At 45.4% G+C, this 18,727-nt stretch overlaps 1 protein-coding gene and 1 long non-coding RNA gene across 4 annotated transcripts in view; one reads left to right on the top strand and one right to left on the bottom strand.

The window, feature by feature from the left end:
• Positions 1 to 7,245, top strand: part of LOC147106527 (uncharacterized) — a 48,822-nt gene extending 41,577 nt beyond the window's left edge. The window contains exon 3 of the long non-coding RNA XR_015081061.1: positions 6,944 to 7,245. This is a non-coding gene — a long non-coding RNA (uncharacterized LOC147106527). The remainder of the gene's footprint in view (positions 1 to 6,943) is intronic.
• An 8,661-nt stretch (positions 7,246 to 15,906) lies between these two features.
• Positions 15,907 to 18,727, bottom strand: part of LOC147106526 (AP-2 complex subunit alpha-2-like) — a 148,788-nt gene continuing 145,967 nt past the window's right edge. For all 3 annotated transcript variants that reach the window (XM_086007483.1, XM_086007484.1, XM_086007486.1), the window contains one exon: positions 15,907 to 18,665. In XM_086007483.1, the coding sequence (XP_085863609.1) occupies positions 18,588 to 18,665 (78 nt within the window). In that variant the 3' untranslated portion in view covers positions 15,907 to 18,587. The remainder of the gene's footprint in view (positions 18,666 to 18,727) is intronic.

Raw genomic sequence — 18,727 nt, 5'->3', positions numbered from 1 at the left:
CGCGCTTTCCTTTCTTCCCTGCCGAGAAAAAATGGCGTCTCCCGCGCTTTCCCGCCGCTGCCGCTGCTGACAACGCTGTTCTCCGCGGTTTTTATTTACACATATTTTTAATAGTTGGAGACTCGTTCCCGCCGGACTCTCTGGGACTTTTCCCTCCCTCTGCTTGGTCCGAACGCCGACCTGCTTTGCAGCGCCGGCTGTCTCCCGAGTGCTCCCCCCTCCGTCTCTGTTTGCCTCCACCTTCCGACTCGCTGCTCGGCCCTGCTGCAGAGCCACCCGATCGAGCCCCAGCCCGCCGCCCAGGAAGGATTAGTGCAGTACCTGCCACCAGCCCGGCTAGCTGGTGAAACCACTGTTTTTTTTTTTCTTTGACCTTCGACTGAGGAATCGATCTCCTTGAGGTGCTGCCGAATTGCAGGTAAGTCCATTTCCAATTCGTCGCCACTGTTGTATCCGTGTGTTAATGGAGACACGGAATGCAGGAGTTGGTTTAACAGGTGTTTACTGAACAAAGTCTGGAGGTGAACTAAAAAATACAAGACGCTATACAGGCTTATATACCCGAGTGGTCACTACTGGTATTACAGTACACAGGGGCTCTTACAGGTACATACACTACACCATCAGCGTTTCCATGTTGTTTCGTACCTTTGTACTCTATGTCATACTGATGTGCCCCTAGAAAAAGTGACCATCTTTGCAGCCGTTGCGCCGTCATCGCTGGAACGCCCTTCTTTGGGTTAAAAATTGAGACCAGGGGTTGATGATCAGTCAGTAGGGTGAATTTCTGCCCGTGCAGATAGTGATTGAACTTCTTCACCCCCCACACCAGGCTGAGGGCCTCCCTGTCAATCTGGGCGTAGTTACGCTCGGCTGAGGTTAGCGAGTGCGATGCAAAGGCTATTGGCCTCTCTGAACCGTCACGGAATTTGTGTGACAGCACCGCTCCAATGCCGTAAGGTGACGCATCACATGCCAACTGAATCGGTAGTGTTGGGTTGTAGTGGGCCAATACTTCTTTTGAAGTGATTTGGCATTTACATTCCTGAAAGGCATGCTTACACTCATCACTCCATTTCCATGTTACACCAGTTTGAAGGAGGGCGTTCAGTGGGTGCAGAATTGTAGATAAATTCGGCAAGAACTTATGGTAGTAGTTCACCAACCCGAGGAACGACCTCAGTTGCAACAGATATTCTGGTGCTGGAGCCTTGACTACAGCCTCAATCTTGTCCGGCGACTTATGCAACCCTTCCTCATCAATCATGTGGCCACAATACGAGATTTGTCTCCTGAAGAACTCGCATTTGGGACGGTTGGCTCGTAGCCCATATTCCTGCAATCTCATGAGCACCTGTTCCAGGTTGGCAAGGTGTTCATTGTCATTTTCGCCCGTAACCAGGGTGTCGTCCAAATAACACTGGGTCCCCGGGATCCCTTGCAGGACTTGTTCCATTGCCCTCTGCCACATAGCCGGGGCCGATGCTACCCCAAATACCAGTCGATTGTACTGCTAAAGGCCTTTGTGAGTGTTTATCGTGAGGTATTTCCTAGGTGCTTCTTCCACCTCCATTTGTAGATACGCTTGAGCCAGGTCAATCTTTGTAAAACGTTTCCCTCCAGATAGTGAGGTGAAAATATCTTCTATCCGCGGAAGCGGATACTGTACTGTGTCACAGTCACCTTGAAGTCCCCACAGACGCGAACATTCCTTGGCTCCCCAGGCGTGCTGCTTAATGCTTTCTTCATTACAGGAACGATGGGTGTGGCCCACTCGCTCCAGTCCACCTTAGACAGCACCCCCGAACGCTCCAGACTCTCCAGTTCAGCTTCCACAGCTGGGCGGATCGCGTATGGCACCGGTCTGGCCTTGAAAAATTTTGGGGTTGCGTTATCCTCAATCTATATGGTTGCCTTTACTCCTTTTAGAGTCCCAAGTCCTTGTTGGAACACCTCTTCTGTGTCAGATAGAATTTGTGCCAGACGTCCAGGTGCGACGTCATCATCTTTTTTGTCAGTCACAGTTAGTGCCAGAATGGAATGCCAATCCAATTGTAGTCTTCGGATCCATTCACGTCCTAATAATGGTGGTCCTCCATCTCGTAGTATATACATGTATAGTTTCTGTGTTTCCTTTCCGTTATATTCAACTGGCACCCTTATTTTTCCTCTGGGGTAGACCTTTTGCCCCGTGTATGTCTTCAATACAATGGACATGTCCTTCAAGGGTATGTGTGAGAATAACCGCTCATAGTCTCGTCGATTCATGACAGTTAGGGCTGATCCTGTGTCCAATTCCATCTTCACTGGGGACTCTGCTATCATGAGGGTGACCCAAATGGTTCGGTGATCTTCTTTTGCGATCACGTTGTGTAACTTTAAACAACTTAGTCGCCTACTCCCGGAGTCCTTATCACTCTCCTGATCTTCTGAACTACTATCTGTCAGTTTCTTTACTTTCCTGTACTGTTCCTTAGTAGTTCTTGTCGTGTTGGTCTTCTTTCCCGACCTGCAGACTCTTGCTATATGTCCCATTTTCCCGCATTGCCTGCATATAGAGTCATAGAGTCATAGAGTAATACAGCACAGATAGAGGCCCTTCGGCCCATCGTGTCCATGCCGGCCATCAAGCCCTGTCTAATCTAATCCCATATTCCAGCATTTGGCCCGTAGCCTTGTATGCTATGGCATTTCAAATGCTCATCCAAATGCTTCTTAAATGTTGTGAGGGTTTCTGCCTCCACAACCCTTTCAGGCAGTGAGTTCCAGACTCCAACCACCCTCTGGGTGAAAAAGTTCTTTCTCAAATCCCCTCTAAACCTCCCTCCCTTTACCTTGAATCTATGCCCCCTAGTTATTGACCCCTCTACTAAGGGGAAAAGCTCCTCAGCATCCATCCTATCTATGCCCCTCACAATTTTGTACACCTCAATCATGTCCCCCCTCAGCCTCCTCTGCTCCAAGGAAAACAAACCCAATCTGCCCAGTCTCTCTTCATAGCTGAAGCGCTCCAGCCCTGGTAACATCCTGGTGAACCTCCTCTGCACCCTCTCTAACGCGATCACATCTTTCCTGTAGTGTGGCGACCAGAACTGCACACAGTATTCCAGCTGTGGCCTAACCAGTGTTTTATACAGCTCCATCATAACCTCCTTGCTCTTATATTCTATGCCTCGGCTAATGAAGGCAAGTATCCCATATGCCTTTTTTACCACCTTATCCACCTGTTCCGCCGCCTTCAGGGATCTGTGTACCTGCACACCCAGATCCCTCTGACCCTCCGTCTTGCCTAGGGTCTTACCATTCATTGTGTATGCCCTTGCCTTGTTAGACCCCCCAAAGTGCATCACCTCGCACTTTTCCGGGTTAAATTCCATTTGCCACTGTTCCGCCCATCTGACCAACCCATCTATATCGTTCTGCAGACTGAGGCTACCCTCCTCGCTATTTACCACCCTACCAATTTTAGTATCATCCGCGAATTTACTGATCATACCCTTTACATTCATATCCAAGTCATTAATGTAGACCACAAACAGCAAGGGACCCAGCACCGATCCCTGTGGTACCCCACTGGCCACAGGTTTCCAGTCACAAAAACAACCTTCGACCATCACCCTCTGCCTTCTGCCACTAAGCCAGTTTTGTATCCAATGTGCCAAGGCACCCTGGATTCCATGGGCTCTTACCTTCTTGACCAGTCTCCTGTGCGGGACTTTATCGAAGGCCTTACTGAAATCCATGTATACCACATCCACTGCGTTACCCTCATCCACACACCTAGTCACCCCCTCAAAAAATTCAATCAAATTAGTCAGACATGATCTTCCCTTGACAAAGCCATGTTGACTATCCCTGATTAATCCTTGCCTCTCCAAGTGGAGACAAATTTTGTCCCTCAGGATTTTTTCCAGTAATTTTCCTACCACTGATGTTAGGCTCACTGGCCTGTAGTTCCCCGGTTTTTCCCTACTACCCTTCTTGAATAATGGTACTACATTAGCGGTTCTCCAGTCCTCTGGCACATCCCCTGTGGCCAGAGAGGTCCTGAATATATGTGTTAGAGCCCCCGCAATCTCCTCCTTTGCCTCACACAGCAGCCTGGGGTACATTTCATCGGGGCCTGGGGATTTATCCATTTTTAGGCCAGCTAAAACCGCCAATACCTCCTCCCTCTCGATGTTAATATGTTCGAGCATATCACAGTCCCCCTGCCCTATTTCTATGTCTACGTCGTCCTTCTCCATAGTGAAAACAGATGCAAAAAATTCATTTAGAACCCCTCCTACATCTTCCGGCTCCACACACAGATTGCCACTTTTGTCCCTAATGGGCCCTATTTTTTCCCTAGTTATCCTTTTACCCTTAATATACTTATAAAACATCTTCGGATTTTCCTTTATTTTGCTCGCCAGTGTTATTTCATGGCCCCTCCTTGATCTCCTAATTTCTTTTTTAAGTATCCCCCTGCACTTTTTGTACTCCTCTAGGGCTTCCTCCGTCTTTAGCCTTTTGTATCTACCAAAAGCCCTCCTTTTTTTCCTAATCCATTCCCGTATATCCCCTGACATCCACGGTTCCCTGTGGTTTTTGGAACCACTCTTGACCTTTATGGGAACATGTTGCCCTTGTATGATCTCAATCTCCCTTCTGAAAGCCTCCCATTGCTCCGATGCGGATTTTCCTACAAGTAGCTGATCCCAGTCCATTTTGGCCAGATCCTGCCTTATCCTATTAAAATCGGCCTTCCCCCAATTTAGAACCTTTATTTCCGGCCCATCCCTGTCCTTTTCCATGACCACCTTAAATCTTACCATATTTGTCTTTAAACCAGCAGTCCTTCTGCTCATGGGTTGTTCTGCCGCAGCGATAGCACTTGTCGGCTCCATACGCCATTTCGTTAGCGCTGTATTCTTGTGGTTTCTGTTGTATTTCCGCAGCTCCCCGTGCTGCTGCTTCGTAGGATACTGCCACGCTGAAAGCCTGTTCTAGTGTCGGGTCCTTTTTTGAAAGTAGTCGTTTCTGGGTTCCTTCACTCTGGAGCCCGCAGACAAACTTATCCCATAAGGTGTCTGCCAGTCCTGCTCCGAACTGGCAGTGCTTCGATAACTTGCGTAGTTCCGTAAGATAGTCAGCATTGCTCTCATCTTTGTGCTGGTTTCTTTTATGGAACTTGAATCTTTCTGCTATCAGCAGTGGTGTAGGGCTTAGATGTTCCTGTAAGATATGAACAATCTCCTCAAAACTTTTCTCCATTGGTTTAGCTGGGGTAATTAAATTCCGCAATAGGCCGTACGTGCTCGCACCCATCAGATTTAATAATACCGACGCCCTCTTTCCATCAGCCACCTCATTTGCCTTGCAGTACACTTCAATTCTTTCCACATACGAGGTCCAGTCTTCTACCTCGTTGTCGAAAGCAGTGATACTGCCACTTTTCGGCATCTTGGGCGATTTGAAATGGCGCCTCCCGCGCTTTTGCTTCTTCCCCAATGGAATAAAATGGCGCCTCCCGCGCTTTTGCTTCTTCCCCAACGGGATAAAATGGCGCCTCCCGCGCTTTTGCTTCTTCCCCTTACTGCCACGCTGCTCCTAGCGTTCTACGGGGTAATGGCGGCGACCCGCAGCTTCGGCGCGTCTCGCTTTCCTTCCCCCCCGTTTAGTTTCTCTCCGCTGTCCTGTTCTCGAGCACCGACCGTGCCCTGTGCGCTCCACCCTCTCTCTCTTTTCTTTTCCCGGCGACGCTGCACGGCCCGATTTGTAGAGCCGCTCGATCGAGCTTGAGCCCGCCGCAGTCCGGAAGGGTCAGCGTGCTACCTGCTACCAGCACGATTCCCTGGAACCACAGTCTCTCCCGCAATTCTCCAAACACCGATGGATTCTTTGGGCGGTTGCCCTCGGTCGACGCCCGTTGCTCAGACTACGACCTTCCAGGACCTTCCTTTCAGGCGAGATCCCCGTGAGATGATGCCACACTGCAGGTGAGTTCGAACTTACTCGTCGCCACTGTAAAGTCCGCGCCTCAATAATACACGGACTTCGGGAGAACAGTTTAACAGGTACTTTACTGAACAAGAGGCAGCTTGAAACTGAAACTACAGAAGCCTGCTAGGGCCTTTTATACAGGGGTGGTCACTGCCAGTACTGCAGTCTAAGACCAGTTATTCCCTTAAAGGTACATACACAACAGTTTCTGGATCATCAGCCCAGGCCTCTGGATTACTGGTCCAGTGACATTACCACTACGCTACCGTTCCCTTATCACCATTTACCCTGACAAGTTAAACTGCACCTATACAACATTACATCATAATCTAATGCATCTATAATCACTATCTTGTACAGTACAGAACAAGTAGACAAGGATGGGGGAAGTGGGATATGCTGGGAACTGATTTTCTAAAGGTTAACCCACAGGTTCAGTGGGACAGCCAAATCATTTTGGTCCAGCTCAGGCAGGCGGGTTTACTGAGCCTCAGCGTACTGGAATGCAAATAAACACAAGAGTCAAGTGTGAGATTAAAAAGCTGGAAATGCACAGCAGGTGAAACAGCATCTGAACCAGAAAGATATGTCAACATTTCAAGTCCAACCCCGCTTCAGAATTACGTGTTTCAGATGATCAACCTGCTGTGCACTTCAAGCATTTCCCTGTTTTTATTTAAACTGAGTTAACTCAGCCAATAAATAGGATACTTCGATCCAATTATGCAAGTGCTTTCTACTTGCAACTGTCAACATTTCACACAGGTGACAAAACAGAAAACACAAGGCTTGTTCTTTGAGAATGCTTCTAAAATTGGAATGGTTTAGGAGGCATGGAATTCTCAAACATTTGTACGACTCCAATGAAACAATAATGCAACAGTTTTTTTTAAATCGGCAGATATTACCATGAGATTCTTTCCCATTGCAATGACTAATCCTGGTTTTTAATTGACAGGTACAATGCAATGACAGATCGCATCATGCGCAAATGTAGCTGCTGTGTGCCAAAGACTTCAGAGACAAGGACTGCATCGCTGCATTGTGAAATGGGTGCCAGGAAACCCAAGGAGTACACTGTGTTCAAAGAATGTGAATGTGATAACAAGTTCTGCAGGGATTATATCCATCAATAAAACTACGTGTATATATATATATAAGAATTATCAAATGCAAATTAAATTTACCTACTTTGTGATTTGACCTTATTCCTTTAAGCCTGAAATAATCATTTTCTTAAAGACAATTGAGAAATTTGGAATGATTAATCTCAATTAAAAATGATTCAAGGGTTTATGTCTTCATTGTCTATTTCTTGGTGTGTTGTTATATGAAAGTTCATTACTTAACCAAATGCAAGGCTGTCAATGTTGGAGAATGGGACCTAATGTCAAAATCAAACACTCCCAGGATAGGTACAGCACAAGTTAGATGTAAAGTTCCTTCTACACTGCCCCATCAAACACTCCCAGGAGAGGTACAGAGCAATGCTCCCTCTACACTGTCATCATTGGGAGAAGTGTTCTAACTCACCACACCATTCAGCGTATGGAGTTCTGACTAAGGACAATTTAAATGCAGGTCAAATCATCTTGTCCAGAAGGGCAGCAAAACATTCACAGGTCAGAGACTGAAGTTGTCTGACCTTACATCTGTCTCTGAAGCTTAGATCTCTCTGGTGTAGCGGGGACTGTTGGTAAACCAGTTAACTGTAGTGTAATTAGTGGGATTGATTGATTTAATTTAAATTCAATTAATTAAAGGGTAAGTCATGGCAGGACAGCTGGGCCACGTGATATGCTCCTCCTGCGATATGTGGGAAATCAGGGACACTTCCTGTGTCCCTGACAACTACATGTGCAGGAAGTGCATCCAGCTGCAGCTACTGACAGACCGCATTGCGGCACTGGAGCTGCGATTGGATGCATACTGGAGCGTTCACGGGGCTCAGGACAGCGTGAATAGCACGTTTACGGAGTTGGACACACCGCAGGTAGAGGTTGGACAGGAAGAAAGCGAACGGGTGACCAACAGGCAGAGTACTAGGCGCAGGCAGGTAGTGCAGGGGTCCCCTGTGGCCATCCCCCTCTCCAACAGATACACCACTTTGGGTACTGTTGGGGGGGTGGCTTATCAGAGGAAGGCAGCAGCAGCCAACTTCCTGGCACCAGGGGTGGCTCTGCTGCACAGAATGGGAGGAAAAAGAGGGGTAGAGCTATAGTAATAGGGGATTCTATTGTAAGGGGAATAGATAGGCATTTCTGCGGCTGCAAACGAGACTCCAGGATGGTGTGTTGCCTCCCTGGTGCAAGGGTCAAGGATGTCTCCGAGCGGCTGCAGAACATCTTGGAAGGGGAGGGTGAACAGCCAGTTGTCGTGGTGCATATAGGCAGCAACGATATAGGTAAAAAGCGGGATGAGGTCCTAAAAGCGGATTATAGGGAGTTAGGCGATAAATTAAAAAACAGGACCGCAAAGGTAGTAATCTCAGGATTGCTACCAGTGCCACGTGTTAGTCAGAGTAGAAATAGAAGGATACTTCAGATGAATACGTGGCTAGAGGAATGGTGCCAGGGGGAGGGATTCAAGTTCCTGGGACATTGTAACCGGTTCAAACCGGACAGTTTGCACCTGGGCAGGGCTGGAACTGATGTCCTAGGGGGGGTGTTTGCTAGTGCTGTGGGGGAGGGTTTAAACTAAAATGGCAGGGGGTTGGGAACCTGAGCAGGGAGACAGAGGAAAGGGAAACAAGGATAAAAGCAAAAGATAGGAAGGAGAAAAACAAAAGCGGCAGTCAGAGAAATCAACGGTTTAAATCAAACATGGCCACAGTAAATAATAATTCTAATAGGTCTAAGAGCATTAAAAAAACAAGCCTGAAGGCTTTGTGTCTTAATGCAAGGAGCATTTGTAATAAGGTGGATGAATTGGCTGCGCAAATAGAGGTAAACGAATACGATTTGGTTGGGATTACGGAAACGTGGCTCAAGGATGGCCAAGACTGGGAACTCAACATCCAGGGGTATTCGATATTCAGGAAAGATAGGCAAAAAGGAAAGGGAGGTGGGGTAGCATTACTGGTTAAAGAAGGGATTAACACAATTGTAATGAAGGATATTAGATCTGATGATGTGGAATCTGTATGGGTAGAATTGAGAAATACCAAGGGGAAAAAAACGTTAGTGGGAGTGGTATATAGACTTCCAAACAGTAAGGCGAAGGTTGGGGATGGCATGAAAAGGGAAATTAAAGAAGCGTGCAATAAGGGCACAGCAGTCATCATGGGTGACTTTAATCTACATATAGATTGGGCCAACCAAATTAGTAACAATACTGTGGAGGAGGAATTCCTGGAGTGTTTACGGGATGGTTTCCTGGACCAATATGTCGAGGAACCAACCAGAGATCAGGCCATCTTAGACTGGGTATTATGTAACGAGAAAGGATTAATCAGCAATCTTGTTGTACGAGGCCCCTTGGGTCGGAGCAATCATAATATGATAGAATTCTTCATTAAGATGGAGAATGAAGTAGTTGACTCAGAGACTAGCGTCCTCAATTTAAATAAAGGAAACTACGATGGTCTGAGGAGCGAGTTGGGTAGGATTGATTGGGGAATGGCACTCAAAGGGTTGACGGTGGATAGGCAATGGCAAACATTCAAAGACCGAATGGATGAGCTACAGAATTTGTTCATCCCAGTTTGGCATAAAAATAAAACAAAAAAGGTGACTCAACCGTGGCTAACAAGGGAAATTAGGGATAGCATAAAATCCAAGGAGAGGACATATAAATTGGCCAGAAAAAGCAATAATCCTGAGGATTGGGAACAGTTTAGGATTCAACAAAGGAGGACAAAGGGATTAATTAAGAAAGGGAAAATAGAATATGAGAGTAAGCTTGCAGGGAACATAAAAACTGACTGTAAAAGCTTTTATAGATATGTGAAGAGAAAAAGATTGGTGAAGTCAAGCGTAGGTCCCTTGCAGTCAGAATCAGGGGAATTTATAATGGGGAACAAAGAAATGGCCGACCAACTAAATACATTTTTTGGTTCTGTCTTCACAAAGGAGGACACAAATAACCTCCCAGAGATGCCTGATGAAAGGGTGGAACTGAAAGAAATCAGTATTTGTAGGGAAATGGTGTTAGGAAAATTGATGGGACTGAAGGCCGATAAATCCCCAGGGCCTGATAATCTACATCCCAGGGTACTTAAGGAAGTGGCCCTAGAAATAGTAGATGCATTGCTGGTCATCTTTCAGAACTCGATAGACTCTGGAACAGTACCCATGGATTGGAGGGTAGCTAATGTTACCCCACTATTCAAAAAAGGTGGTAGAGAAAAAGCGGGGAATTATAGACCGGTAAGCCTGACATCGGTAGTGGGGAAAATGCTAGAGTCCATTACAAAAGATGTAATAGCAGAGCACTTGGAAAGCAGTGACAGGATTGGACAAAGTCAACATGGATTTACAAAAGGTAAATCATGCTTGACTAATCTACTGGAATTTTTTGAGGATGTAACTGGTAAAATAAATAAGGGAGAACCAGTGGATGTGGTCTATTTGGACTTTCAGAAGGCTTTCGATAAGGTCCCACATAAGAGATTAGCATGCAAAATTAAGGCACATGGGATTGGGGGCAAGGTATTGACTTGGATAGAGAACTGGTTGGCGGACAGAAAGCAAAGAGTTGGAATAAACGGGTCGTTTTCCGAGTGGCAGGTAGTGACTAGTGGGGTACCACAAGGATCGGTCCTAGGACCCCAGCTGTTCACAATATATATTAATGATCTGGACGAGGGAATTGGATGTAATATCTCCAAATTTGCAGACGACACAAAGCTGGGTGGGAGGGTATGCTGTGAGGAGGATGTCGTGAAACTCCAGTACGATTTGGACAGGTTGGGTGATTGGGCAGAAACATGGCAAATGCACTATAATGTGGACAAATGTGAGGTTATCCACTTTGGTGGCAAAAACAGGAAGGCAAATTATTATTTGAATGGCAATAGATTGGGAGAAGGGGAAGTGCAAAGAGACCTGGGTGTTCTTGTGCACCGGTCGCTGAAGGTAAGCATGCAGGTGCAGCAGGCGGTTAAGAAGGCAAATGGTATGTTGGCCTTCGTAGCAAGAGGGTTCGAGTACAGGAACAAGGATGTCTTGCTACAGTTGTACAGGGCCTTGGTGAGACCGCACCTTGAGTATTGTGTGCAGTTTTGGTCACCTTACCTGAGGAAGGACGTTCTTGCCATGGAAGGAGTGCAGCGAAGATTCACCAAGCTGATACCTGGGATGGCAGGAATGACGTATGAGGAGAGATTGTGTCGATTGGGCTTATACTCACTGGAGTTTAGAAGATTGAGAGGGGATCTCATCGAAACCTATAAAATTCTGTCAGGCCTGGACAGACTAGATGCAGGAAGGATGTTTCTGATGGCCGGGGATTCCAGAACCAGGGGTCATAGTCTAAGTATAAGGGGTCAGCCATTTAGGACTGAAATGAGGAGGAATTTCTTCACCCAGAGAGTGGTGAACCTGTGGAATTCTTTGCCACAGAGGGCGGTGGAGGCCAGTTTATTAAATATATTCAAGAAGGAGTTGGAATTATTTCTTAAGGCTAAAGGGATCAAGGGATATTGGGAGAAGGCAGGGACAGGGTACTGAATTTGGATGATCAGCCATGATCTCATTGAATGGCGGAGCAGGCTCGAAGGGCCGAATGGCCTACTCCTGCTCCTATCTTCTATGTTTCTATGTTTTTATTTCCTGAAGCTGTTTGTTAGCACTGGTAAATATTACAAGACCAGGGAATGCCATCTGGCAGCTGAACAGTATAAACACACAAGAAACACAAAAGAATGAAAATCAATGACTGGGATCGGGCTCGGTTGCTGGATTTTAAAAATTAATTCTCGGGATGTGAGGCTCGCTTCAAGGTCAGCATTTATTGGCCATCCCCAGTTGCCCTGAGAATGTGATTATGGAACCTCTGTGGTTCTTTCTAGCTGTTTGATACAATGGAGTGTCTTGTTAGGACACTTCACAGGACAGTCAAGAGTCAACCACATTGGTGCGAGATTTAATTCACATATAGGCCAGACTGGGTAAGGACGGCAGGTTTCCTTCCCTAAAGGGGCATTAGTGAACCAAAATAAAAACAGAAAATGCTGGAAATACCCAGCAGGTCAGGCAGCATCTGTGGAGAGAGAAACAGAGTTAACGTTTCAGGTCGATGACCTTTCGTCAGAACTGGAAAAAGTTGGAGATGTACCAGGTTTTAAGCAAGTGTAGAGGCTGGGAAAGAGCGGAGCAGGGGAGGAAGGAACAAAAAGGGAAGATCTGCAATAGGGTGAAAGGCAGGAATGGTGAAATGACAAATGGGATGATGGTGCAAGGCAAAAGGGGTGGTAATGGGACAATAAAAAAACAAAAGATGGGCCCAAAGGAGCTGAAAATGACAAAAGCAGAACCATCAGCAGCAGCCGTTGTCTGAAAAAGATGGAAACGCTGGTTATGATCTGTAACTTTCAACAAATATTTTATAACAACAGAAAATGCTGGAAAAACTCAGCAGGTCAGGCAACATCCGTGGAGAGAAATTTGAGTTGACGTTTCAGGTCGAACCCTTCTTCAAAACTGGAAAGAAAAGAAAATAGATCGAAGGCAGGGCTACAATCGGACAAAAGAATAAAAGAAACAAAAGTAAAAGAGACAATAAAAGGTATTAGAAGCTAGACGAGATGGTAATAGGCTGAGATTAGGTGTAAAGTGTACTGGCAGGGCAAGAGATAGCTGCCAGGTGTGAGAGCGAAACAAAAGGAAAAGGGGGGGGGAAAGGATTGGAAAAATACAAGTCAGTTCTATCACCTTCCTGTGTAAGCGGAGGAGATGTAACACCTGCCCCTATACCTCCCCCCTTCCCACTGTCCAGGGCCCCAAACACCCCTTCCAGGTGAAACAGCGATTTACTTGTACTTCTCGCAATCTAGTATACTGTATTCGCTGCTCACGATGCGGTCTCCTCTACATTGGGGAGACCAAACGCAGATTGGGTGACCGCTTTGCGGAACACCTCCGTTCAGTCCGTAAGGGTGACCCCGAGCTTCCGGTCGCCTGTCATTTTAATTCACCGCTCCATTCCCACTCGGACCTCACCGTCCTTGGCCTCTTGTATTGTTCCACGGAAGCTCAATGTAAACTCAAGGAACAGCACCCCATCTTCCGATTAGGCACTCTGCAGCCTTCCGGACTCAATATCGAGTTCAACAATTTCAGATCATAACCTCGGCCCCTATTTCATTTTTTCTTGTATTTTTCCACTCCTTTCCCCCCCCCCCCACTTTCCTTTTGTTTCTCTCTCACACCTGGCAGCTATCTCTTGCCCTGCCAGTACACTTTACACCTAATCTCAGCCTATTACCATCTCGTCCAACTTCTAATACCTTTTATTGTCTCTTTTACTTCTTTTGTTTCTTTTATTCTTTTGTCCGATCGCAGCCCTGCCTTCGATCTATTTTCTTTTCTTTCCAGTTTTGAAGAAGGGTTCGACCCGAAACGTCAACTCAAATTTCTCTCCACGGATGTTGCCTGACCTGCTGAGTTTTTCCAGCATTTTCTGTTGTTGTTTCGGATTTCCAACATCTGCAGTATTTTGCTATCGAACAAGTATTTTATGTCTGTCTTCACAGTAGAAGACACAAAGAACACAGTGGAAATTGTGGGGAATCAAGGGTCTAATGAGAGTCAGAAACTTAAAGTAATTAATATTAGTAAAGAACAAGTACTCGGCCAGTTAGCCTGGCATCAGTAGTAGGGAAAATGTTAGAATCTATTATAAAGGACATGGTAACAGGGCACTTGGAAAATCACAATATGATTAGGCAGAGTCAACATGGTTTTATAAAAGGAAAATGGGCAAATCTATTCGTGCTTTTTGAGGGTGTAACCAGCAGGGTAGATAAGGGGGGACCTGTGGATGTAGTGTATTTGTATTTTCATAAGGCATTCAATAAGGTGCTGCACAAGAGGTTGTATGCAAGATTGGGGGTAATATATTAGCATGGATTGAGGATTAGTTAACAGACAGAAAACAGAGTAGGAATAAACAAGTAATTTTTGCGATGGCTGGGTGTAACTAGTGGATTGCCACAAGGATCAGTGCTTGGGCCTCAGCTATTTACAATCTATATCAATAACTTAGATGAGGGGACCGAGTGTAATATATACAAGTTTGTTGATGCTACAAACTAGGTGGGAAAGTAAGATGTCAGGAGGACATAAAGGGATATAGACTGGTTAAGTGATTGGGCAAGAAGGTGGCAGATGGAGTATAATCTGGGGAAGTGTGAAATTATCCACTTTGGTAGGGAGAATGGAAAAGCAGAATATTTTTTAAAAGGCGAGAGGCTAGTAAATGTTGGTATTCAGAGGGATTTGGGTGTCCTTGTACACAAATCACAAAGTTAATATGCAGGTACAGCAAGCAATTAGGAAAGCAAATGGGATGTTATTCTTTATTGCAAGGGTGTTGCAGTATAAGAGTAAGGGAAGTCTTGCTGAAATCATATACGGCCTTGGTGAGACCACACCTGGAGTACAGTGTAGTTTTGGTCTCCTTATCTAAGGAAGAATATATTTGCCTTGAGTAGTTTTGGTGGCTACAGTCCAGTCATAAAGTAAGGTCTCTAAGTGTGAAAGGCTTAGAGGGTGCAGAATTCTTAACGTGCATCCAGGAGAGCTTTTTGAGCCAGCATGTAGAAAGTCCTACAAGGGGTGGGGGTGGTACTGCACCTAATTCTAGGGCATGTAGCCGGGCAAGTGGTAGAAGTGTCAGTAGGAGAGCATTTTGGTGACAGCATAATTCGGTGAGATTTAAGGTAGTCATGGAAAAGGACAAAGATGGACTGGAAATATAGGTTCTAAATTGGGGGAAGGCCGATTTTAATATGATAAGGCAGGATCTGGCCAAAATGGACTGGGATCAGCTACTTGTAGGAAAATCCACATCAGAACAGTGGGAGTCTTTCAGAAAGGAAATAGAGTACAACACCAACATGTTCCCGTAAAGGTCAAGGGTGGGACCAACAAGGCCAGGGAACCCTGGATGTCAAGGGATATACAAGAATGGATTAGGGAAAAAAAAAGGGAGGCTTTTGGCAGATACAAAGGACTAACAACAGTGGAAGCCCTAGAGGAGTATAGAAAGTGCAGGGGGGTACTTAAAAAAGAAATTAGGAAAGCGAAGAGGGGGCATGAACTTCACCTGACGAAGGAGCAGCGCTCCGAAAGCTTGTGATTTCAAATAAAGCTGTTGGACTATAACCTGGTGCTGTGTGACTTCTTACATTTAAAAAGGGAAGTGGACAATATTTGAAGAAAAAAATTGAAGGGCAGGATTAAGAGAGAGAGCACAAGGGCGATGGAGGAATGGGGAAAGGACAGGGGACTGAAACTGAACAGAGAGCCCTTTCAGAGAGGGCACAGGGGCGATGGGCCGAATGGAGAAAGAGCAGGGAAATGGGACTTAGTAGATGGCTCTTTTGGAGAGCCAGAACAGGAGTGATGTGCTGAATAGCCTCTTATTGTGCTGTAAAACTCTGATTGTGTAAACTGAACAAAATACCAGTGCACAATGTTATCACAAAGTACCCATTTCCTTAATAAAACTGTGTGTAATGCTTTCCATGATGCATTACTTAACTTTGTTCAGTTTAATACTTTATTAAGTGATGAACCAGTCTTCCAACCTGTGAAAATCGGGAAGTAATTCATGTTCAATCCACTTGGTGCATTTTCATAGTTTTATGAAATGAGCTGATCATATGAAACTTCAAACCTGACAATCCTGTTGTCGTTTGCAAATCAAACACAGCAATTGAAACAAAGGTGTAAGAGATTTCAGCTCCCAGAGATTAACGCTGGTTAAATTTCTGTTTATTTAAGCCAATTTACATAGGACAAGACAAATCTTTCAGGTCACAGGTTCACTTTACCGTTTTAAGTAAAGGCCACTCAAATTGCAGCTACTCGGTGCAAGATTTTGTTTTCCTACTCACACACAGGAGTGCAGGCAAAATGGAAAAGTGCAGAATCATTCAACTAGCCAACATCTGAAACAACAGTTCTGATGCAAAGTGTTGTTACTGCAGAAGCTGGTGTTTTAGTAACGTAGAGTGAACATGGAGCCTGTTGAAAGTCGGCAGCAAATGTACTGGACATCATGCAGAACAGAGAAAACGGCATTCCCGCACGTTTAACAACCTGGGTTTTAGAAAAGGCAGGAACAGCCCCAATACACTCTTGGGCTGGTCACTTCCTACCAATCTATTATGTTAACATTCGTCACATTAAACCAACAATAGATTCAGGGCAGTTTACAGCACAGAAAGAGGCTATTCATCCCATTGTGTCTATGCCAGCTTTTTGCTAGAGCAATCCAAAACTAATCCCACCGCCACATTCTTTCCTTACACCCCTCAACTTCCTCTGCTTCAAATATTTATCTAATTTTACCCTAAAAGATGCAATGGTCTCTGCCATGCCTTGTGGCAAAGTCTTCTATGCTCCAACAACCCATTGCAGAAAGGAATATCTCCTTCCCTCTCTCCTCACTCTCTGAGGAGTTGATAATTTAAAATTGTGACAATCAGAGGAAATTGTCATTCCTGGTCACCATCAAAACCCTTCAGAATTGTAAATACCTCTAATAAATCTCCTCTTAGCCTTCTGTGCTCCAGTATCTCGATTCCCCTCCTAACTACAGTTTTCCATCCCCGCACCACCCAGTGAATTATTCTCTATGACTTTAACATCCTTTCTATAATGGACACCCAGAACTGCACGCAGTGCTCGAACTGTGGACTAACTGATGCTTGGAACAAATTTCCTTTGTTATTCCTGTACACCTGAAGGTGATTAAACAGCAGCATGAAGCAATTCCAGCACATAGCTGATTCTGTATTAATTTAACTTGCATCATTGCTCCCTTCAGTGCTGGACTCCATCTGACATCGTCGACTGACTGACTGAGGTTGGGCTGATCTAAAACAGAGAGAAGTCTACAACACTGACCCACAAAGCACACAATTAAACTTGCTGACACAGCCCTGTCGCTGCCCAGCTTGTGGGTTGCAGTACTTTTAAGCTGGTTGTAAATGTCAGAGTTGGCTCAAAAAGCTGTGGATTTTTTAAATTTAACACCCCCTCCCTCCTTCAACCCCCGTAATGGCAATAGATTGGGATTGAATGTCAATAGATTGGGATTGAATGGCAATAGATTGGGATTGAATGGCAATAGATTGGGATTGAATGGCAATAGATTGGGAGAAGGGGAAGTGCAAAGAGACCTGGGTGTTCTTGTGCACCAGTCGCTGAAGGTAAGCATGCAGGTGCAGCAGGTGGTTAAGAAGGCAAATGGTATGTTGGCCTTCGTAGCAAGAGGGTTCGAGTACAGGAACAAGGATGTCTTGCTGCAGTTGTACAGGGCCTTGGTGAGACCGCACCTTGAGTATTGTGTGCAGTTTTGGTCGCCTTACCCGAGGAAGGACGTTCTTGCCATGGAGGGAGTGCAGCGAAGATTCACCAGGCTGATACCTGGGATGGCAGGAATGACGTACGAGAAGAGATTGTGTCGATTGGGCTTATACTCACTGGAGTTTAGAAGATTGAGAGGGGATCTCATCGAAACCTATAAAGTTCTGTCAGGTCTGGACAGACTAGATGCAGGAAGGATGTTTCTGATGGCTGGGGATTCCAGAACCAGGGGTCATAGTCTAAGGATAAGGGGTAAGCCATTTAGGACTGAAATGAGGAGGAATTTCTTCACCCAGAGAGTGGTGAACCTGTGGAATTCTCTGCCACAGAGGGCGGTGGAGGCCAGTTCATTAAATATATTCAAGAAAGAGTTGGATATATTTCTTGAGGCTAAAGGGATATGGGAAGAAGGCAGGGACAGGGTACTGAATTTGGATGATCAGCCATGATCTCATTGAATGGCGAAGCAGGCTCGAAGGGCCGAATGGCCTACTCCTGTTCCTCCTATCTTCTATGTTTCTATCCCCACCCCTCCCTCTCAATCCCTCCAGATTGGACTGTATTGTAGCGAATAAACAGCAGAGTAAGAACATTTTATTTTACACCGACTGAAGGTTCAGATTTATTGTAAAAGATCTGCTCGGCAAAGGCACCAAAGGCACTGCTGACTGATGTACAGTCGCCAGCTTCTGATAGAAAGCAAGCTCTGAGAACAGCACAATTGCATCCAGTCAACTTCCCTTTCCCAGTTTAACCAAAGTGAAGTGCCAGTTCTGTAACAATGGAGCAGAGGGAAGCTGGAAAGGTAAACCAATAACACAACCTCTGCCAAACATCCATTTATTGACTAATAAAAAAAATCTGTTCATTATCTCACCCTGTACACTTTATATTCACAATTTCTGGAAATAAAGGACATGGCATCACAAGACAGGAGACAAAAACATTACTGTTAATACGGAAAACTGAATATGAAAATAACTAGCTTCCAGATGAGATCTACATGTATTAGAATAACAGTCAACAGTCCAGAAGTGTGCACAATGGGTTTAAGTGGACAGGTAATTAAAACTGTTCTGCCAGCAGTTGACATAGCCTCTTTGATACAGCCTCCTTGCTCGCCCGCAGTGTGAGGCGATACATCTGAAAAAGAAAGAGAGTCACAGTCAGGGCCGAGATGCTTAAGCTGCAACACCAACTAACGT

Source organism: Somniosus microcephalus, chromosome 15 (assembly GCF_052327205.1).
Source record: "Somniosus microcephalus isolate GS21.2 chromosome 15, FLI_Smic_1.0, whole genome shotgun sequence".
In the NCBI taxonomy this organism is placed as follows: domain Eukaryota; kingdom Metazoa; phylum Chordata; class Chondrichthyes; order Squaliformes; family Somniosidae; genus Somniosus; species Somniosus microcephalus.
The sequence above is the reverse complement of the archived record's forward strand: the minus strand, read 5'-3'. Positions and strand labels throughout refer to the sequence as shown.